Below are 23967 nucleotides of genomic sequence, written 5' to 3' on the forward strand. Positions count from 1 at the left end.
ATATATGAATTTGTGACTGAAATTGTCACAGAGACATAGTCATAAAACAGAAGCCACACATGCATCCCTCCAAGTGTCCTGGAAACAAGAAACCAATATTTTATATGTTGGGACACTGATTGACACGATGGAAAAGTAGTCTCATTACAGTAATAACATGAGTTTAAGCCTTTTGTTATTAGTGCTTTTTTCATAATCCAAGTAGTTTTTATCAACTGCAAAGCCAGATTCATTGCAAGAACATCTGAGAATTCAAGACATTTGATGCGTTCTGGGAGGACCATGGGTACCACCGGACATTGGCACCTGGTTTTTGGTTTTATTTTGGGTTTTTTAAAGGCTTTTTCCATCAAATAAAGAGATCCATACAAAATCTGGCATAATCATTTTTAAGAAATCAGAGTGCATGCAATTTTTAAATTAATACAGAAATGAAATAATTTAGGGACTTTTTTCTTTTCTTACCTCTACCCTTTCCTTCCCTTCCTTTCTCTCGCTTCCTCCTTCCCTCCCTCCTTCTTTCTTTCATTTTTTTTCTTTGTTTTTCTGGCTCTACAAATTGAACACTTTCATACTGAACACTTTTCTCCTTTCTTTCTCTCTCTCTCTCTCTTTTTTTTAAATTCATATTTTTGGTACATGGTCTCACTACACAGCTCAGATTCCTAGTGACCCTCCTGTCTCAGCCTCCCTAGCCCTAGGATTACAGATGTGCATCACCATGCCAGGTTTTGGTGGCCAGCTGGGTGGGCCCTGGGCAGGGATAGAACCAGGTCCTTGTGCTTGCCCGGCAGACTCTTAAACCAATGAGCTATCTCCCCAGACCCAACTCCTCCTTTTTTTTAAGTTTATGGTTTTTGTTTTGAGACAAGGTCTCCAAAAGTCCATAAATTTCTCACAGTTGGCTCAACTTTATCATTCATTCTCCTGCCTCCACCTCTCAGAGTACTGGCATTACAAGCGCAAGCCACCGTACTTCACTACTTTGGCTATTTACTGATGAGGGATTCTAATGAGAAAGCCGGAGTGACCATGGACATGAACGGCAGCATGAGGATCAGAGAGGCCTGTTAAGTGAGCTCCAGAAAGTTTGCATCTTCTACTGCGTAATGGTGGGAACAACAGCAGCAACTGGTAGCTCCAAAGCTGTGGGCTGTGGAGCCCGCAGATGCGCTGCTGACACCCGGATTGTCTCTATAGTCAACTCGCTTCCCACATGCACCTGGCTCTGCCTCTGACTGTGTGGCTGAGGTGAGCCACTTTGTCTCTCTGTGCCTCAGATTTCTCACTTGTGAAGTAGAAACAAAACTCAGACTTGTCTCATGGCGATCCTATAAGAATTGAATAATGTAATATTGTAAAGCACTATGAGCAGAAGCTCTACATAATTACATCACACAAAATGAACCATTGTGATCAGCTGGATTTTTTTAATCTAGGATATTAGACCTTCATTGATGGAGACCCATATTTTTTTCTTCTTTTTTAAGACAAGGATCTATTGTGCCAATGAACAAATAAAAGATCCCTAAAACTACCTCTATATATTGATTTTTTTTTCTTCAGGAATTACAACAGTAGCATTTTGGTGGAAATATATACCAAAGAGGCATTGAAAAAGACATGCTGGTTAATCAATTATAAGAATTACCTGTCCAAGCTGGGGAGGGCTGTGTACACTTATAAGTCCAGCACTCTGAGAGGCTGAAGCAGGACTGTGAAGGTTGAACCCAGCCTGGGTATCTTAGTGAGTAGCAGAACCATGTTTCAAAAATAAATAAATAAAATGAAGTGGCAAGTGACTAAGAATGTAGCTCAGTGGCAATGGTGAGGCCCTAGGTAGGTTCAATTCCCAAGTACCCGGAAGAAAGGGTGGAATTGTATATCCAGCAGTTACCATAGGTGCCAAGATAAAATCCTCAAAAAAATACTGAGTCAGAGAAGAAAGGTGTTAAATTTTTATTTTAAATCACAGGAGATAAGCATTCTAGGAAGCTTAGCTTCTTTCCAGGCCAAAGAGAGAGTGGCTCCCTAAGGAGAGGGGGACTAGGTCCTTTTGTTTTAAACTGCTGTGTGGCCCTGGCTGCATCTCCTGCTGGTTCTGGGGCTGGGACTTTCCACATCTGTTAAGTGGGTGTGACCACAGCTGCCCCAGACTTGTGGGATTGCTATGCAGATAGAGAGGGGAAAAAAAAAAGTAGAGTCTGGAAGGAGACAGCTCTTGGCCCATGACCATCTCATTGTCCTGAAATAAATGCCCCTCCCCCAAGTTGCAGAAGCAGATCCCTCAAGTGTCATGTTATTCAGATTATGTCCTTTTCAGACTTCATGGCCAGCTGTTACCAGCTTGATATTTAATGCCTTATCCTTTCTTTTTCTTCCTTTTCTGGTAAATCTCAGTCAAGTGCCTGGGTGAAGCCTGACCTTTTCTAAATTATTATCACCATGCTTCAGGATGTGCTTCTGGGGCCGGGTGTTCTGTCCACAGACAGAGGGGGGCCTCTGCATCCCCAATTCACCCTCCCATGTGACCAGAGCTGATAGTGCAGTCCTTATGCTTTCTTGTCTAAGGGTCTGGATAGGCTTGCCTAAGGCAAAGATGTTAGGGATTGACTCTTTGTTTATTGATATAAATGTCTGTCCTCTCAAATCCCCACCTTGGCAGAAACATGATTATGAATACATTATTCCTTTAACATCCCCCATATTGTGCTTAATTCTGCCACCTACAGTTAATTGGTTGTCAGTGCTGTTGAGCAAATGTGGGGTCCGGTGTTCACCCAACAGCTGAGACCCCAGAGGAGCCTAGGATGGACGCTCAGCCCTGCGCCCCTGCATGGCGCAGGTGACTGGCAGGTGAGACAGATGGCAATACTAGAGGGGAGCCCCTTGCTGGGGACCAGGGTGCCAACTGATCTAGAGAAAGATTATATTTTTATCTTTAAGAAACAGAATTATTTTTCTTCTCTGTTGATTTTTCAATTGGGGAGGCAGTACTGGAGATTGTACCCAGGTCTCTGCACTGAGCCACATTGCCTGTCTTGTTCTATATTTTATAGTCAGAAGGGGTCTTCCTTAGTTGCTAGGTCACCCAGGCTCACTTGAATCTAGCCATTCTTCTGCTCAAACTCCTAGAGTGCTGAGATCACAGGTGTGTGCCACCACACCCAACTTTTCCTGTAGAATTTCTGTAATTAACCTGCTTCCATTAGAGCATTCTTTGCTGTTCTCTTTTAAGAGAACACACACCTACATGCAGTGCAGAAATTTACAGGAAGGAAGATAGGGTCCAGTTCAAACTGTGCGGAGTCTTTCCAGGTGAGCACAGCTTCTCTAAACTATCCTCTGTCTGTGCTGTGATATCCTACAAAATTGAGGGGCTTTTCTCTCCCAGCTGTGGAGCAAGACACAGAGAAAACCAGAGAGGGGGAAAGCATGGGGGAGGCATAAAGAGGAGGGAGACTGAGGAAGGATGGGTGGCGCTTTCTGTCTCTGGGTGGCTGCCTGAGCGAGGACCCTGAAGGATGCAGCCATGGAAGGTCAGAGCCCCGTTTCTCCTCGCTCATTGTCTGGGAGAGTGGGGAGGTCCCACCAGTGCAGAAGATGAAAGAAGCAGAGGTGTGTGGAAGCGAAGGAAGATGAAGCCCTGTCAAGCTTTAGGGGGTGAAAAGGCTTTCAAAAGCAAAGGATCGGGCCTAGGGAAAGGCCTCGGTGTCCTAGGAGAAGGGAAACTACAGCTGCCTGTGTGCTAATGCTCAGGGGCTGCCTGTCTGCTGAGGAGACAGGAGCGATGATTGACACGAGGGTTCACCTGCAGGTGACAGAAAGTTGGAAATGGTGGCATGGAGCAGGTCACAGGGAGGTAACTATCTGCTGACGTATTTGCATTCATGGTGACACTTGCAGGTGATCACTATAAGGTAATGAACTCATGGGGAACCATTTATAGAGCCCAGGAACTGAGAAAAAACACATGCCTTGAACAAGCCTTGGCATATGCTCCTTAATCTTTCACCAAGTCTTCTCAGGATGATTTAATTTCAGTCTATTTCTGACAGCTCCATAGACCCAGTAAATACATGGTGTGACCTGAGGCCTCATGGTGACCCAGCACAGCACACACAGCCCTCACTGGTCTGCAGCAAGGCATGTCCAGTTGCGCAGAGATCTTCCTCCCAGCTCTCAAATGCTCATCTTGCATAGCCAGACAGTGCCCTCCATCCATGCTAAATGTGCAGTGTGACAGCCTCTTGTTGTACCACTCCTCAGACTCACTTTCTTCCCAAAGAGAGTGGTAGCAAGCACATGCAGAGGCCACTTCTGAATATGTTCTCCTTTGCCTATATCGGACTGCCAGAGCTTTCTGTATAGAACTTGCTTAATCTTCCACCATCCCTTCCTGTTTGAGTCAGTGTTCTCCAGAGAAAAACCTATAGGCTATATGAAATTCCTCATAGTAGATCTCTTATACATATTCATGAATATGCATATACATGGGGATTAGTTGCAAGCTATTATGTCATACAATTGCAGAGGCCATGGAGTCCCAGCATGTGCTGTCAGTGAACTGAAGACCCAGGACGTTGGTGGGACAAATCAGTTCATACTGAAGTCCAGAGAACCTGGGGAGCCAACAGCATAGATCTCAGGTGTTGTGCAAGGCATGACGAGGCAGGGAAAGGGGCCTTCTGCATCCATCTTTTGCTCTGCATGGTCCATCTTTGACCCCTTAGCTGGTCAGGCTGACACAAAATTCATTAGCATCTCATGCCACACTCAGCAACACAATGCCTACCAGGAAGGTAGCACGTGCAGAGCAAGATAACTATGCTAAAGGCTTTTGTTCATGTTACTGACTCATTCCACCATCCTGATACTCTTTATCAATAAATTCCTTTTCCTGCCCTTCTTTTTGTCTCTTTAGTCCAAGTAAGAGCTACTTCTTAGCTTTGTCAGTGACGCCAGCAGTGATATTTTATGAACAGATGAGCATCAGGCACCCAGGTTTTGTCACATACATGTCTTGATTGTTGCATTAGAGGACAATAGAAAAGAGCAAATACATAGGCGATCATTTTTTTTATAAGCAAGCTCCCAGGGGTCATGTTGCTCTTATCAGAAATCTTAATTTACTAGAATTTCTGCTTACTTTGTCCTTTGGTTAAGCATCCCACAGGCTGACGTTGGAGTCTTGCTCTGTAACTTTCCAGAGCGAGGGGCCTTCATAATGGGAAGTTTAATGCATAAGATTTCATCATACATTAAACTAAAGATGTTTTGGAAAAAAATTTGTACATCACATTTATATTCTGTACAACATTTTTATGACTAACATTTATTGAGTGCTCAGTAGAGTCTAGGCTCTGTGTGAAACGTTTTATGGAATATATGGAATATATATATATATATATCCTCAATCCTACCAGATGTAAGTTATTATTATTTCCATCATAGCAGGAGAACCTCAGGAACATTAAAGGACCTGGTTGAGATCACACAGTTAAGTTTCAGAGGGAAAATTCTAGCCACATCCCCCTAACTCCAGAATAAATACTCCTAGCTGCTTTGTGCTAAAGTTTCCACCTGGTTCCCCACTCATCCTTGATACACTAAAACATCTGTTAATTGGATTCCAAATTAACAAGCCTTCTCAAATTACCTGAATTTTAATGCCATTAAAAAGACCAAAAAAAGTGAGAGTAATAATGTATATGGAAGGTTGCTGCTTTATCACAGTTCTTTTTTAAACCACCTTGATGGTTTCCCATGGCAAGTGGAATACAGTCTGCACCCCACAATGGGGTCTACAAGGCATTGTGTGAGCTGTGGTGACCTGCTTTTTCAGCCTTGACATTTACCCATCTCTACTTATCATATTCTCATGGCCACACAGAAGTAAATGGCAGAGTCAAGATCCAAACTCAAGAAATATTTTTTTCTGGAGACATAAACCTAACCACCTTGATAATTTGATAGATAAATGGATGGATGGATGGATGGATGGATGGATGGATGGATGGATGGATGGGTGGATGGATGGTTGGATGGGTGGATGGATGGATGGATGGGTGGATGGATGGTTGGATGGATGGATGGATGGATGGTAAAACTGATAGATGGCTAAATTGATAGATGAATAAATATGTGCATGCATTGATAAAGGACAGGAAGGAAAGAGGAATCTTATGGATAAAGAGACAGAAGAATCAAAGGAGACCATTTAAAAGAAATTTGCCTCACTTCCTGGAGTTCAGACACAACCAGTTAGATCTATCATAGCCTTTGTATCACTAAATTCTGTTCTTTATTGTAAGAGTAGAGTCCCTATCCATGAAAGACAGTGCACAAGTGTACTCCAGGAATGGAGAGGTGTCATCTGTCCAGCATCAGAAGCTGGTGCTACTTGGGTGATTGTATTCATTTACCTGAGTAGACAAGTTACATGATTTTTAATCCAGCCAGTAAACCTTGTTATGTAAAATATTAATCTGTTCCTGGTGAGGATGGGTAAGGAAAATACAGTATTAATTTTGAAAAGTCCATTGAAATCATATGTTTGAAGTAATTTTACCCTGTACCCTGTCTACAATGTCATTGTCCCTTCTCATTCTCCTGAAAATTCAGTCTTTTTTATTGCTAACTTTTTTAAAAGGTGTAGCTTGTATACACAGAAGTGGTCAAATCTTGAGTTCAGCGTAGATGAATGAATTTCAAGCCACCACCCATCTGTATAGTTACTATCCAGACAATATGACGCAACCGCTATGAGTTCTCTAGGGCAACACATTCCCCACTACCAAACTCTTCCTCCTTCCAAAAAAACAATGCCATATTTCCACTACCCCAGATGCATTGTGCCTATTTTGAGCTTCCGGTAAGTAAGATCATCTATTGTATTGTATGTACTTTTAGAGTGGTGGAGGGCTTTTTTCGATCAACATTATATTATGCTTGTTTCAAGTAATTAATGTTAGTAAGTATGCTATCTCAGTAAATGTATATTGTACGTAGCACTTAAAATAATGCTTTCATAGTAATTACACTGCTTTTTGAATAAATCAGGTTACCTGCCCATTCTCCTGGTGGATGGACATTTTGATTGTTTCAAGTCTGGGTCTGTAATGGATAGTACTGCTTCGAATGTTTGTGAGCACTTAGAGCACATTCTCACATGTTTCTTCTCATTTTTTTTTTAATCTTTGGCTAGAATTGCTGTAGCATAGAGTAAGGATGGTTTAGATTTAGCAAGCCCTACTAAACGAATTCTCAAAGTGGTTGAGCCATTCTATACACCTCTCATCAGTACACAATTCCATTAGTTTTGTAATTTTATCAACCATTAATATTTTGCATCTTTCTGTTTAGCCATTCCTGGTGAGTTTTGACTGTAGCTTACTGTTGTTTGAAGTTGCATTTCCCTCAGGGCTAAAAAATGGAGCGTGTGTGTGTTGGCCACTTAGATGTTCTATTTCATGAAGTGCATATTATGTTTTGCCCATTTTCCTATTGGATGGTCTGTCTTTTCCTTACTAACTTATAGTTTCCATGGATACCACTTCTCAGATAATATTGCAAATGTTTATTTCCTTTATTGTAGTTGCCATTGTATGTGTCTTCTGATAAACAGATATTCTTATGTTTGATATTAGCCTGACAAAACCTTTTCACTGAGTCCGGGCGCGGTGGCGCGCGCCTGTAATCCCAGCACTTGGGAGGCAGAAATCAGGAGGATCACTACTAATGTGGGCTATGTAGTGAGACCCTGAGCAAAAAAAAAAAAAGAAAAGAAAAGAAAAAACAAAACCTTTTCACTGTTATTAATGACTTTCCATTGTTCAGGAATCTTTTGTCCATCTTCACATCATGGATATGCTTTCTTATATTGCATAAAGTCTTCTTTCCCATTTGATCTATAATCTGCTCATAGATGATTTCTGCGCAGGCATGTGGCAGGGAACCTCAGTTCATTTGTTCCAGGTGCATATGTAATGGACACAGACAAGTTTTAGAAAATCCTTTGTACTGTGCTGTCATCATAAATCAGGGACTACATGTTCAGTTTTCTTTCTTCTCTCCCTGTTGTTTTCCACCATCCTGTTTTTCCATTCATGTGCCATGACCATAATGTTGAGAATGCTATAGTTTTATAATGAGTTTTTCACTTTCTAGCATTAAGTCCTGCAGATTCATATTTTGGCTAAATACTATAATAATTACTTTGGTATCAGACTTAGTAGCAACTGACATTTACTGAGGGATTCTTTAATCTGAGGTAAAATATGAATCACTTTATACTTTAGTCCTAACAACAATTAGATGAGAAAGAAGATCCAACCTGTTCTTTTTCTAAATGAGAAATGGAGGTAAAGAATTTTAAAATAATCAAAGTGGCATTGCTGTTAAGTGACAACACCAAGACTTGAACCCAGATCAACAATGGCTAAGGAATCTCTGCCCCTTTGGTAACACATACTGCTAGCCAGTGATGTGTCTTATCGATTTTGGCTGAATTGGATATCTTTGGGGGCTATGTGTCTGATTTTTAGCCCTCATACTAGCCAGTATTTTCTTTTTCCTCTCTTCATATCAGGAAAAAAAAATGAAAAGCCTTAGAGAAAGTCAACAGAGAAGCATTGACTTAGGGACTCTGTCTTCTCCATGTGGACTCTACACTATGCTTGGGTCTGATGAAGGACAGAAGAAGCTGTCCAGAGTTGTTTGGCCAGACTGCAGGAGCGGGCAATGGCTGGGAAGGCTTGAAGCCTCTGATCTTCCATCCCCAGACTGCTGGCAGGCCAGCTTCCTCAGAGACTGAACTGTGCAGTGAGAGAACTCCGAGTTCTTTGCTCTCTCTCTCCCCTTTTCACCTCTCTGCTCACAAAAGGTGCTGAACTTTTAGTGTGCTCCCACGTAGCACCACCCTCGAAAATCGGATCCTTACAGAATACCAAGCCTAAAAATGAAAATTTCACACTTTTATGGAGAGGGTAAGATGATATTTTTCTGCAAAAGTATAAATAACCATTTTCTTCTGAGAATTAATAACTGTATAATCCAGATTGACCCTATCATAATGGATTTCCGTGTTATGAGTATCTGGTCAAATTTTCAGACTCCTCTGGAAATTTTCATGCGTCAACTGTTCTTGGATTTGTATGACTTATTGTCTTTTCCTGTTATACTTTTTTAACAAAACACCCTGTATATTAGGCCTACTTATCTCTCTCCCAATATACACTATTTCCACATACATGACTAGGGAAATAGCTCTTAACAGATTGGTAAAAGTATAATTTACTCAGCGTCTCTCAAATCTCTATCTCCCTAGTCATTTATAAATGGTTCAGAGTCCCTCTGAGATGACCAGGATCACAGAAAGATTTCACCATTGAAAACATCGTATGTCTTAGAAAATTCCCTTGAAAGAACAAAAATGACCTGTCCTCTCCTGTGCCATTTGTCATTCCAACATTAGTCAAGTAACTCTCTTCTATAATGGCCTGCATTACGTGGTATAAATAAGTTGAAAGGATGTGAAAACAACTAACAGTTTTCTTAAGAAGGGTAGATACTAGCTCTTCAGTTATTTTCTAGGGCTATCAAATGTCATTCCCATAAATTAGCACCCTAAGTCAAATGTATAGCCATCCCGTCAATAAAGGAAGTAATAAGGCACTCAATTTCAGTGCAAGTGCAACCTTCAAATGCTATTTTTTGTTTGTTTGTCTGGGGTTTTTTGTTTGTTTGTTTGTTTTGTTGTTGTTGTTGTTTTTGTGGAACCGGGGATTGAACTCAGGTCCTTGTGCTTTCCAGGGAAGCGCTTTTTCCACTGAGCCATCTCCCCGGTCCCCAAATGCTATTATTTTTGATGAATGTTAAAAAATGAAAAATGCATGATCTGATATGCTTGTGTGTATTTAGGCAGTTGGAATTTTAGAACTGGCTGGAACCTTGGAAATTAGCTTACCTCTTTTATAGGTAAGAAACTTGGCCTCCAAAGAGCTGAAATGAAAGCTGCTAACCAGCATCAGCCCTTGTTCTCTGAAAGCCTCATGACTCTGCCTTCCTTACCTTCTGAGCAAATGACGAATAAGAACAAATGACATTGGTGCTACAGTTTGGATGTGGCAACACCTCAGAGTTGTACAACAGCTTTGGTCCCTAATGTAGCCTAATAAGTGGTCAATCATGTAAGAGGGAGGAGATAGGCATTTGGGGACTTGGATCGTGGAAAAGAGTAATACAAGACTCTTGATGTGAATTTTCAGGACAATGAACTATTATACGAGACCAACCCTGGTTCCCTGCATGTTGTTCTGAGTTTCTGTCTTGCCCACATGACCACAATTATTCCATCTGCCATGCTGCGATGTAGCCGAAGGCTTTCACTAGAGCCAGCATATGCTAAAATGCTGAGTTATCAAACCTCTTTTCTTTGTAAAACACCTAGCCTTAGTCATTTTGTTAGACCAATAGAAAATGAACTAATACAACAAACAAAATGCTACATAAATATACCATGTTCTTAATTTATTTTTAGAAACTACATTGTAGGTTACAATTGCTTTCAAATCTGGCCTACTTATAAATTAATTAGATGTCAGCAAACTAATAAAATCCTACCTTCAAGTTTGAAAATATCATTATATGCCAGACTGAAAATCCCAGTGAACTGATTTCTTTTTTATGAAGCAGAATCTCACTGTGTTAAAAAAAAAAAAAATAGTGTGCTTAAAAACAAGTTGGTTTTTAAAATGTCTTACTATTTTTGTCCCATTGAAAAATTCTCTCTAATTTTTATCTCATTGAAAACTTTTCTCTAATTTTCATTTACAAAACCATTGCCTGCTAATTTTTTTTTTTCTTTTCCACTCAATAAGAGTTGTTACCTTCCTTAAGAAGCAGTACTAAACTTTACACTCCTTGTTGCCTTTTGCTTTTGTGTTAGACCTCTGAATCGAGCACCCTATTCTTTAGTCCATTCCTGCAATCTGATCCAGACTCGTGTTTATGAAAGAGTAGATGAGGGCAGAGTCCCCTGGTAGTTGAACATGGTAACCCTGCTGGCCCAGACTTACTCTTGTGATGACATAATTCCCATCCCCATAGTGGGGCAACCTTTGCACTGTCGTTACCCCTAGTTTTCAATTGAGAAAACTGAGGCATAGAGAGGTAAAGTTGGTTGCTCATATGATTCAGCTCAGAGGTAGTAAAGGTGCGATTTGAACCTTGGCAGTCCCTTCAGCATCTTTGTGGCCTTCTACAATCACAAGCTCTTGAGCAAGCCCTTTGCCTCTCTGAGAGTTCTTAACGGCAAACAAGTCAAATTGTCTGGACCATTCCTTCAAGGTGGGTGACCTATAAGCCCAAATATCTATACTTTGTAAGTTTCACAGAAGCAGCATTAATGCTTAATACTTCTAATATGAGAGCATGTTTAGAGTAAAAATTTGCAAATCTCATAAAATTCTTCTCACTGTTTCTATGTAGCACAGCAAGGTGGACATTGCCTTCATTTTGCTTTTTTCTTCATTTTTCACAGAGAAGAAGGGGAGCAAAAAATGCATAGGAAGAGGCTAACTCCATGTCTTTTAAGGGAAGTAGAAATGCAAGCTCTAGAGAAAGAATTCTGAATTTGATTCCTGGCCCTGCCACTGCAGGTTGCTGAATTTCACTGTCACTCATCTTCTCATCTGTAAAATATGGATATTGATAGTGCCTTTGTTGTCACTGTGAATTCAAAGCCCAGGATAGGAGAGGCTCTTAGAATACCCCAGCATGTGCAATTTGAGATTTCAGATCTGAATATTCTCCTAGATTTTTTATAGTCAGCCAGAATGACTGGGAACTCCACCCTCTCGTATCTACTGGGCCTCCAAGTGTACTCACTTGGTTCCTCTTCACTGCCTCCCATCCTAAAACTGCTGGAGTCTGTAAGAAGCTATGCAGTGTGGTGCTGATGAGGATGAGAGTAGCAATTAATAGCCACTGTTTATTAAGTCTGTGTGGGGCACTTTCCACACAGTTATAAATAAACTAATCTGATGCTTACAAATGTATGTGGCTAAGTATTTCACAGATGATGAAGCAGGTTCAGGGAGTTTCATTACTTATGGCTGTTTAGCAGGGTTGGGATCACCAGATTCGATATTTGCATTCAGGTAACCATTGCACTTCTTGCCACTTCCTTCCTACTTCTTGAGTGGCCTCCAGTAATCCCACATATGTGTTTCTTAAACTATTATTGGTGTGCTCACTTGAGTCTGCAGTTTCCGTATCAGTAATGACATGCATCTGAGAGTGATAGATAACCTGAAAGAGTGATTTAGGCACAGCTTGCATGAAAAATTCCGAAGGAAGGCATTTGCTGGTTGGTATGGTTGCTCTGTAGAAGTCATTCGTGGGAGCTCTTTCTAACTGGGTAGCTGGTGGCCTTCATTTTTATGCTGACAAAGTGGCTGTAGGAGCTCCAATCATCACTTCCGTGATCCTGATCTGAACAAGTTGACATAGGAAGATGGAGGCAGAAGAGGGCAAGCCATCCAAATCTTGTCCCTTCAGAGTTCTTCCATGGAAGCTCTACTCAGGAAATTGTACTTTTCTATCATTGGTTTTCTATCCTATGGCTACTTTTATAGATGAGCCTGATTTTTAGCCAGGAGCGTTGTTGTCATGAACAAAATCAGAAATCTGTCAACATGGAACTCAGCCAGTGAGTTTCTAGAAAAAAAATAAATGAATCTACCCAGTAGGTACCTTTCCCGAGTGATGGACTCTGCGTAGACACTGGTTGCAGAAGCTGGGGACATCTCAAGGAAGACAGAAGAGGTCAGTAGGTGGCAGGAGTCAGGGAAACTTTCTTGGGGACTATTTCAGGAGTACAGCTTGGCTCAAGCCTGGGGAAAGAAGAAGTCCAGGGATGGGTTTCAACCCTGATGATTTGAGTCTTACTCCAGGGGGGGCTAGGAGGAGTAGGACAAAAATAGAGGAATCCCAGCCTTGAAGTATACTTTGAACATCTATAGTTCATGTCAGGCCCCAGAGATAGCTCAGTGGCCTAAGCACCTGCCTAGACAAGCAAAAGGCTCTGGGCTCAATCCCTGGCACCACAGGTCATGCCAGCCCCAACTCGGTGCGTCGAGCCTGCCACTGAAACAGGGTGTGGTGGCACGTATCTGTAATCCCAGTGCTGTGGAGACTGCAACGAGAGGGTCACGATGAGACCAAGCTGCACGTTGAGACCCTGTACCAAATACATGGAAAGAAGACAAAAAAAAAAATTTAAAAAATAATGCCATGCTCTTGAATGATTTTACTTCATAAATACCACTGATAGATAGAAGAGCTGCTATTTTTTATTTTGGGGAGCTGCATTAGGAGGCAGAGTTATCAGACAATAGAAGGAGCAGGTAAAGTTCAGCAGCACAAGGTTGGATTTGAAACCACAGTGGCCCGAGTTCTGACCTGGCATTCATGCTGTGATCCACGTGGCCTCAAAGGAGTCACCAGCCCTCTGTGACTCTTCTGTTTTAAATCTTAAAATAAGAAACAATTAGTAGTACCACTAATAGTAAGAAGTGATTATATGAGGTAAGATAAAAATATACGGTGAATTCTTTTTCAAAATGCTTAAATCCTAACAGTAAAAGGCACATCGCTATGAATCCCCCTCACTTCATATACAAAATCACAGCACACATGCATCCCAGTCTCCTTGCTGCTTCCTGAAGCAGCTCTAGAAGTCCTCTTTCGTGAGTGTCTGTAATAGTCTGTCCTGACTGCCTCAGTGTCCTGAGACCCTTTGAAACATTTGTCTTCGTGGTCATTTTGACCAGGAAGAGCCAGATGCCAAGTGAGACCTGATCCAGTGAATGAAATGGGTCAGGACACACCACTGAGGTTTTTGTCTTCATGAACCTGCCTTGCCTGTGGCTGACACTTGGCAGCAGCATCCGCCATAGTTTCAGTCTCATTGCCTAAACATTCTAGTGCAAGAGGACTTTCAGAACTCCCTCAGGAAGAGGCAAGAATGATGGGATAAATGTGTTTGAAACAAGTGGGAAGTTTTCGAGGGAGATTCATAGCAATTTATCTTTTACTGTAACAAATGTTTTAAAACTGAAGCATTTACCATGCATTTTAATTGCCCTCGTAAGGTAAGTCAAGGCCACCACCCATGTCCACTCAAGGTCCGAGGTGCGGGTCCTGCCTGCCTTGGTGCCATGGCCTCACTCGGGTGTCCTCATCAGCAGGTGCTTACTGCATACTTGCTGGGAGCCCCGTGGACTGCAGATCGTAATCTGGGTTTCTGCGGCAGGAGGAGTCCAGGAAATCCAGGAAAGTAGGTGGGGGAATTAATTTTCAAAGCAGCAGCCATCAGGAAACATCCTGAGCGGCTGATGTCAAGGAAGGCAGGTGGCTAGCTGCTGGGTCAGCTGAACTGTGCATTCAAATGCTCGCTTGGGGCCATCTAAGAAAAGCCTGTGATGGGAGGTTTCATTTCTGCAGGTTCCACCTACCTCCTGCGTAAATGAGGGTGCCCAAGACTCCTGCCTCCAGGGCCATCACGTCGTGGTGCCCTTGGCACTGAATGCGCCCCTGGCAAGCCTCACCTGTTATTAACAAGCTTACTCCCCCCCTCTTCACCCAGAGGGGCTGGCATATCTCAGGTTCCTTTGACTCCCAGCTCCAGTGATACCATAAAAATTTTGACCAGGGCACAAAACACACATGTAATCACCCTAGGTCCAAAGCGGATACTGTGACAATGTGGTTGATAATGTGGAGTTCTGGAGCAGTCACAGCATTTCAGGGTGCTTCTGCATACTCGTAAATTTCACTGGCTGCCTGCAGATGACAGTGGGCCTGACAGCTCTGGCTCAGCGGGGCAAGCAGCACAGTTTGCCTGTGGTGGCATCCCAAGGTCTCTAAGTAGCTTTGTGTCGCAGGTCAAAATTGCACATTTGCTGGTATCTCTCTGCCAGTGACAAAGGCTGTGCTCCAGTGACTTAGTGTGTCCTTGCTTCACATTGCTGAGAAGTGGACAAGGTGACTAGGAAGAAAGATGTCGCAGAACAAGCCATGTTCTGAGAAGCAATGTGTGGGTGTAATATTTACCATCACTGCTATCACCTCTCTCCAGGCTTGTGTTGACATTCATTCTTTCCAACACACTCTCACAAGAATTGCATCATTGTATCTTCTCTGAAGCCTCGCAAGAAGTCCAAGAGAAGCTTTGTTGTTGCTCAAGGCTTCATTCGGTCCATGGATGCCTGGTTCCATAAAGAAGAGCCAGGGTGGAAAGAAGGGGCTGAAATCATGGCAGCAGGGAATCAAAGAGAAAATGGGATCAGGGGGAAGGAGATGCATCCCTCCGAGTCACCAGCCCAGGGCCTATCTCTTCCTACCGGGCCCCACCTCCTAGCAGCACTCTCAGCTGTGAACTCATCAGTGACCTAACCCACAAAAGAGTACAGTACCCCCAAGGCCCAGTCATCCTGTACAAGCCCCTTCTATGAATGCACGATCTAAGCCATAACATACCTGTGCCCGCACATTGTCTGGGAGAAAATGGGGTTTCTTTTCTCTCAGATCTGGTGGTGCCTTTCAGAGGGTGTGAGCTGTACCAACACACACACTGATTGGTGCTTGCTCAGAGGTCTGAAATTTGCTGTACTCAAGAAGGCTGAAGGTAGAAAGGGTGGCATGGGACAACTGGAGGCCAGGTCAGAGCACGTCCTCTTAGGTGTGATGAGGGCTCAGGGCATGGGGTCTGCACCCAGGATCTGCTCTCTGACCACACAGATACTCATCCATGCAGTCTGCTGCAGGGAGGTCATCAAGGGCGGAGGTCTCTGCTGAGACCTGGACTCCCATCCTTCCCACTTTTGCTGTCTGGGAATTCCATGATTCTGGTCTTTGAGATCTAATCAGTAAACAGATTCAAGTAAAACATACCTACTTTCACTGGTTATAATAGTATATGCACAATGTGAGCAAAATATATGTGTTTATATTTCTATAATTTTATAGCAGTTACAAGACACGTTGCCAAAAAAAAAAAAAAAAAAAATTCAGGTTTAGTGAAAGGAAGAGTTGATGTTTAATTGCTTGATCAATCTGATATGGCTATGTTTGGTAATCTGAGCAGCAAATTTGAGGATAATGCGTAATATAACAACCATTGCTAATGTGCTATTCTTGTTGTGAAATTCTGTACCATTTTTATAGTTCTATGTTGCTTATTTTTGTCTTTGTTCTTGTTATTTGTTTTTGGATTTTTATCCTCTTTAAAAACAAAAGGATGCACTCCCATGACCGCCCCTCACTTCAAACACGCTTATCCCCTTATTCTTGCCGCTTTCTGAAGCAGTTCCAGAAATCCATTTTCATGAGTCTCTCTACCAAATGTGATCAGAAATAAGGTGAATTTTGCTGGCAAGTGCTAGTCAGCAAAAAGGCAAGTGTAAAATCATGATGGTCCGTCCTTATCCATCTTACTCACCGAATCTGGCACCAGGCCACTGATGCCTCCTCCCCCGAGTCAAAAAGATGATGAAAAGTTAAATATTTTGACTTGATTCGAGACACTGAGGCCACCATGACTCTGCAGCTAGAGACACTTCCAGGACTGCTTCAGAAAGCTGGTGAGGAAGACGGGCTAAGTATGTTCAGAGTGCGGGGGAGAGTTTTTGCAAGGATTCTTTTTTTACTGCAATACATTTTTAATTTAAAATTTTACCTTATTCTATTTGGGTCACTCTCCATCTATTTACTTTTTCAGAACACTTAGAATGCTATTCCTGAGGAATCAAAAAGCCTCCTCCCTGGGCTCTGTAGTGTCCTCGTCCTTAATGTACAAGTGGGAAGGGCCATAGCAAAGCTCAGGTGAGATGTTACATCTGTAAAGGGCTGTCACGGTGTAGGTCTAGTGGATGGCTGACGTGCAGGGCCAACCTGATGCAGAGTTGCAGAAGAGGACCAGACAGGTGGCCACACCTCTAGCTCAGGCACTGGGCTTCATCCGGCAGAAAGCTGTCCGATTTGCTCTGCCCTCCACCCATCCATGCCTGGGAATGTAAAACAAATGGTTAATGACATCAAGTCGTTAACCTCCAGTGTCCCCTACTCTGCTATAGGAGCTCTCCAGAGGAGTAATCTCAGATAATGTTTCCAGAGTTGGATTGAACAGTGTAATAAAATAAAGGCACAGTAAGTGTGCAGGAGGAGCAGTGCCCAAGGGCCACCTGTAATAGTTTTTATAGGATCGGGAAGGCAAATGGAGAGCTCATCTGGAACATCAGCAGCCATCAAGGTCGGGGCCTGCTCGAGTAAGAAAATGATCTCTTTCCTGTGTTTTAAGGAAAGTCTAGGGCAGGCCAAATAGCTCAGCAGATCAAAGCACCTACCTGCATGTGCAGGTTTAACCCTTGGGCCTTCTGTGCTGGCCCCAGTCCTGAGGCATGCTGAGATATCAATTGATACTGGATGTGGTGGCACGCGCCTGTAATCTCAGCTCTTGGGAGGCAGTAAATAGACAGATCACTACAAGTATGATCTAGTAGTGAGACCCTGAACACCTTGTAGACCCCTCCCTAAAGTACAATAAATAAAGAAATAAAGTCTAACCCTCTGACCTTGAACTTTTAAATTGTCTGAGGACTGTCCTTTAGTTGCTTTTGCAAAACTCCTCTTTTTGCTTAAGCAAAAAGTGCAGTCTGTCCTTGGACCCACCTTGTGATTGTGCCCTCTGATTTCCTTGTTCTAAAATGCCTCCTGTTTTGCATCTCTTTCCTCCAGCCAGTGAGACCTGCAATGACTTCCACCCAATGTTCTTCACTCACGACAGATCCTTTGAGGAGTTTTTCTGCATCTGCATCCAGCTCCTGAACAAGACCTGGAAGGAAATGAGGGCAACTTCAGAAGATTTCAACAAGGTAAAGTGGGGCAGGAGCTCCCGAGTCATCCAAGGGGTAACGACTCAGGTCTGTGCTGTAATCTCTCAGCTGCCTGGACCAGTTTGTTGCAGGAAGCCATCAATTTGAGGCTTCTTCCAATAGCAAAGTGGTCTCTAGGGATATTCTTAGAGAAAGACTGCTCCTTTTGTCTAAGCTGCCAATAGGGACTCATTCTCAGAAACTTTGTCTGGTGAACTTCTTCCTCATGGTGTTAATTTAGGATGCCTTGTCAGTACTGCCAGATCACTGGGAAAGACGTCTTCATTCCACGTGTGCAGGAGACTGCGCCACAGGAAGGCTGTGCTTGGTGGCCCACTGGTTTCTTTATGAAATATAAATGTGTTGAAATCATCTGCCCTGTGCTGTGTCAAAAGGAATTTCCGTCGGGGCTAGGGAGCTAGCGCGGTCATCTAAACACCTGCCTGGCAAGCACAAGGACCACATGCCATGAGTGCACCACGCTGGCCTCTAAAACTGGGTGTGGTGGCACATACCTGTAATCCCAGTCCTGAGGAGGCTGAGACAGGAGGATCACTACCAGTCCAAGCTGTGTAGCAAGACACACTGTACCACATAAATGAATAAGGGCTGGCAAGATAGCTCAGCAGCCTAAAGTGCCTGCTTAGGCAAGCTGTGGCAAGCACTGGAACTAGGGTTCGATTGCCACATGCCGCACCAGCCCCACCCCAGGGCTGGCTGAGCTGGCCACAAAAATAAATAAATAAATAAATAAATAAATAAATAAATAAAAAGGAATCTCCATTGAAATGAAAGATCTCTTCCAGGAAGTTGAGTATGTTTAGGGCTAGCATTTCTTGGTGATTGTAAGTATTCGATCTTTTGAATGGAGATATCTATCAGTTTTGTGTCTTACACGTAGGTCTCATGGTAGTGTGACTTTTTCACTTTCACATATGTGTACATTTTGGGTGAGAAGAAAACTGTTGAGCAACTCAAAGGAATCACAGCCCATGCTTTAGATAAATGATGCTTTTATCCTTCTGTAAGGGTGACAGGCCTGATCAAGAGCAGTGCCGTGGCCAATAACTTGTTTTGGGGTTGGTCAGGTATAGCGTTTGGTACCTTTAATGGGCTTGGAGAGATGGCCCTGGAGGGCTCAGCCCCATCGTCGGAGCCTGGTGCCCTGGGGGGAAGGGACATAACCATCGGCAAGGGCCTTAAGGGTCTGCTCTCATAGTCATACTGAGGCACTTTTATGACTTGGGCTCGGTGCATGAATAACATTTGAATTTCAGCTCTTAGTATTCTCATTGACTTTTCCCTTACTGTCACCTTCTCTCCGAATTGACATCTCATCTTCTTGTCTACTGTCTTCCTGGTTTGTGGCATCCTGAAGCAGTATTGTTTGGAAATAAAAAGTCAGAAAAAGGACCTACACTCAGTCAGGCCTAGCCTGACTCTCGGACTGGACTTGATGACCCCACTTAACTGTGTGGAAGCAGACAGATGCCGAGCCCTCTCAGCCATCCGGCTGTCTCTCTTTTGTGTGCTGCACTGTAGACTGCATTCACGGAGATAGGCCCTGCCCCGGGACCCTCATGGAGAGCTCTAATCTAGAGCTTGATCTTACTCAAGGAGGACAGAGGAGAGAAGCCTGTTTATCCCTTGTGATTATACCTGCCACCTCCCAGATGTGTTTCCCTTGCTAATGACAATGACAGACTTTGCAATTCAGGAGAGAGAGAGAGAGAGAGAGAGAGAGAGAGAGAGAGAGAGAGAGAGAGAAATCAGTACTTTCAAAGTGGCTCTGGCCACTTTGCCCTGGAGCAGTCTGACTCCACTTGCTATGAGTGTCCAGCTGTGTGCACATAGACACCTGCCACTCCCAGGGAGCAGATCTCACTGCCACCGCCTACTCTGGCATTGTCAGAGCCAGTTCACAGATGGGAATGATGAGGAATTCTAATTTTCTACATTACATATTTTTGCTACATTTGCCTTTTCCCCCTGACCAGGAGGGAATATCAGCTATAAATTTTTGTATCATGTGTGTATTCATTTTCTCTTCCTGCTATAACAAAGCACCACAAACCTAGCACCTTAGATGATGCAGTTGTATTCTCTTATAGTTCTGGAGTTCAGAAGTGAAAGATGGCTGTTGTGTGGCTAACCACAAGGCTTGGGTAGAGCTGTATTTTGTTTTGGAGCTTCTGGGGGAGAATCTGTTTCTTTTCCTTTCCAACTTGCCGGCATCTCCCGCAATCGTTTGTGCCCCTTTTCTCCATCTTCAAAGCCAGCATCTGCAGGTTCCCTCCTCCTCACATCACATCCCACCACTCCCATCCTTCTGCTTCTTTGGTCTTCTAATTGTAGAACCTTTGAAAATGATTATCTTGAAGTTGGATAATCCAGGTTAATCCCCTTAAAGACAGTGGCTAGTGATCTTAATTCCACCTGCAACCCAAGTCCCCATTTGTCATAAAAGGGCAGCATGTTCCCAGCTTCTGAGGATTGTATCAAGGACATCCACAGGGGTCATGATTTTGCTTGTCACAGTGCATATTTGAATTTTAGGTGGGCATATCAATTCAAAGTAACAAACCATGGTCAGGCAAATCTTTTGTTCTTTCTGCTGGTAGATATATTCCCAGACACAGAGTTTTGCCAGTGACTGCTTGAATACAGATACACTCATGTCCTTTTCTTTCATGTCCCTCTGCCTCCAGTAGCTTTTTCTAACAAAAAGGGCCTTGCGTGAGAGCCACTGGTTCAGTGCAGAGACAGTCTTTCTGATTTTTCGTGCCCCTGCCTATCAGCCCCTGCTCTGCTTTACCTGATAATAAATTGAAAAGTGCTGAAATTGAAACCAGTTCACTTTGCTTCTTGTTATTAACTTGGTAGCAGAGGAGATCGAATTTAGGAACAAATGCGGGTTTGGAGTGACTGGTAGATTTAATGTGTTTTTCTTGTTCCCTAAGACTATTTCAATTCAAATGCAGAAATATCTTAAAAGAGCCCTACATGGGATATAATTTCCTTTGAACTTTCTTGGACACCATCTTGGGTTCTCACTACTTTGAACAGAGCAGAGAAGGCTCTATTCAAAGGTTTAATTGTCAATCCTGAGACCCAGGGCTCTGGGAGAGGGCTGAGATGTCTGCCTTCCTGGGCTCTTCTCTGGAGAAGCAGGACACCTCAATTCAGAATTTTAATTGGTTCAGCAGACTACACCGGATTCTCTGAGAGGCAGGAAGAGCTCCTCCTGCCACGCGCCTTGCTTTGCAGCATCCAGTACTTGATAGTTATGTCATTGCTGGAAGAGAATGTTTGGAAAAGCAGCTGTCTTCTGCTCTTCCAGGCTTAGGAAGCAGCAGATGGGATGTTTTTTTATTTATGTAAGAAAAGTAGAATTGGAGAGTGATTAAAATATTTATGCTTTAAAAAGTACTTTCTTTTAGCTTCTCAATATAGCATTCTGTGGAATAATCCATTGATTCAGGCCATTGAGTTTGCCTTCTATGTTTTCGCCTTTTATTACCAATACTTTACAGTAGGCATTATTCATTTTTATGGGCATTAGAGAAGAGCTAAACTGTAGCTAGTTACATCTGCATGTAAGTGGCACCATAATTATTTCATTGAAACTTTCATTTTTGAGCAGGGTAGGAAAAACGAGACTATGATGGGTTATATCAGGAACAGAAGTCTCATTTAACATACTCGTGACAGGGCCATGATTCTCATGTCTTGCTGCCAGGTAGCTCCAAACTATCAGTGGCACATATATGACTGTCCCATTGGGCAGCATGGGACAGTCTATCTGGCAGTACAAGCCACGCAGTGGGCCAGTCATGCATGTATGTTAGGTGGTTCAAGCTGGCAGGAACATGTTAAAGTTTGTGTGGATGACTGCTCCACTTGGAAGACTGTAACAATGACTCACATGTCACAACATGTACCTGCATGTCGTACTGTTTCTGAGCCTTAACTGTGCACGGTTATCACACAAAGTCTTTTATCCAAGTGCCCCGTTGTATCATGAATCAATAAAATCATGGCTCAGGACCAAAAGCTATCAATGAATATTTTAATAGGGCATGTTTGATCACTGGAAGTGATTTGTTTGTATAGAATTACCATGCGTTGACACATGTAACACGCATCACACCTAACTGGCGGGAGTCACACACATTGATGGAGCTGTATGTATTTTCATCTGTATGAAACAGGTTGTAATCCTTGTTTTTCTACTCAAGAGCTCTATGACTAAACATAATTGAAAATAAATAATATAGACAAGTGTTCCATCACCCTCTCCTATGGTCATATGTGGTATTAAATTGAAGTAAGCAATGTAAAACTGCTTCAAGGACATCAAAAATCCTATGCAGTTGTAAAGCATTCTTTTGCAGTCATAAGACAAATCCCACCTATGAAATGTGAGTCGATTATGCTTTTCAAAATGCAGCCCTTTTTCTTGTGCACTACGTTAAAAAGAAAAGGTAATGCTGTCTATGAGCCCCACATTAAGTTCTGGATTGAATTAGTAACCCATTTAACTTTGGCAAAATATACTCTTAAGCTGAAAATTTTATGAATTTTGGCTGAGTCTCTTTTCAAACAAGTTTATTAGGTGTTTCTTGTTTCCCAAAGGCAGCAGCTTACTTCTCAGTGCGTTCCATGGTTCTCACATACTTGGTGGCTGGTAAGTGTTAAGGCCTTTCCAACCTACTTGCCTAGACCTGCCCAGAAATGGCTGAATCTTCTTGGAAATCATCAAACTATTTGTCCACAGCCTTAGTGTCTCTTTAGACCCAACCAAAACCAACATTAATAAACCAAGGTCACAAGACTTGGCCAGAGGTTCAGCCTACCAAAATAGAAAAAGCTAGTGATTTGGAAAATGTCCTTAGTCTAGAGTGAAAGGGCTATTTTGGAACTTTCTTCCACAGCATAATAAGCTGAGCATGCATGATAGAGGGCCGAATCTCAGGCTCACTGATGAGAACCCATCTCTGATTAAAATAGCAGAGGCTGCGCACTGGGAGAATCCAGGCCCAACAAAGACACAGCTGCCCCGGCCAGGCTGTGAGCTTCTTCTGAGTCAATGGGAGAAAATCTCAATTAGGCAGAATTGGAAAACAGACCAGAAGAATTCCCCTGGAAGATTATCCACCCAAAATGAGTGCCAACTTGTCACTTGGAGAGGATTGTAGTATGGTATAGGGAGGGAATCATATTTGAAGCTTTAAAGGCAGAGAATGCATGAATGAAAAGGGGAGAGACATTCGCTCTTCTGACTGCTTGCAGCTTACTGACTTTCTGCGCAACGTTTTCAGGGACAATCATATATTCAGGAGTCCCTTTCCTAGGCCAGCTCAACTTCATAGTAGCGATGCAGACGGCACTGTGTTGGTTCCCGAGCTGGCCTGGGGAATGAAAGGTGGTCTGTAACTCTCTCCATGAATAAACATGAATCTCCTCATTTGCATGAGGCAGGTGACTGTAAAATATCTTGGAGCAAGTTATGAAAGGAAGCTTTGTGTGTCCGTGCCCAGGGGAAGCTGGGAGGACTCAGCATTGTTTATCTTCATTAGAATTCCATCTAGTGCTGCTGTTATTGATCTCAACTGGGCCTGGTGTGGCTAATAAAGTAGGTATATGTTTTAATTGAAACATGAATATTTAAGTAGTGGAGAAGTCTGTTAAAGAGCCCTAATGTCATCCAGTGAGGTGAGCCATTTTTTAGCTGTCTAGACCATTAGCTAGTATTTATTCCAAAGGCTTTTCACATTAGCACAGGTCTTCGGGTTTGGCACACAGGCAGGCAAATCTTTTCTAGCTGCAGATACACTGTATGAATAGATTTATTTTTCCTTTCATGTTTCCCACTGAATGCATAGCAAATGCTTCCATGTGTGCGTGTGTTTAAGCTATTCATGTAAGATATTTTTAGCTGTATTCATAGACTTTGCGACTTTCTATTAGATGACAATTAAGACATGACCCCAGTGGACCTCATTGGTAACAATTAATACTATCTAAGTAC

At 42.8% G+C, this 23967-nt stretch overlaps 1 protein-coding gene across 4 annotated transcripts in view; it reads left to right on the forward strand.

Annotated features, from left to right (window-relative positions):
* Elmo1 (engulfment and cell motility 1) overlaps positions 1-23967 on the forward strand; it is a 623184-nt gene that overhangs the window by 421758 nt on the left and 177459 nt on the right. For all 4 annotated transcript variants that reach the window (XM_023713447.1, XM_023713448.1, XM_023713449.1 and 1 more), the window contains one exon: positions 17800-17936. In XM_023713447.1, coding sequence (XP_023569215.1) covers positions 17800-17936 — 137 coding nt within the window. The remainder of the gene's footprint in view (positions 1-17799; positions 17937-23967) is intronic.

The sequence above is a fragment of the Octodon degus genome, unplaced genomic scaffold, assembly GCF_000260255.1.
Source record: "Octodon degus isolate 3935 unplaced genomic scaffold, OctDeg1.0 scaffold00031, whole genome shotgun sequence".
Taxonomy (NCBI): domain Eukaryota; kingdom Metazoa; phylum Chordata; class Mammalia; order Rodentia; family Octodontidae; genus Octodon; species Octodon degus.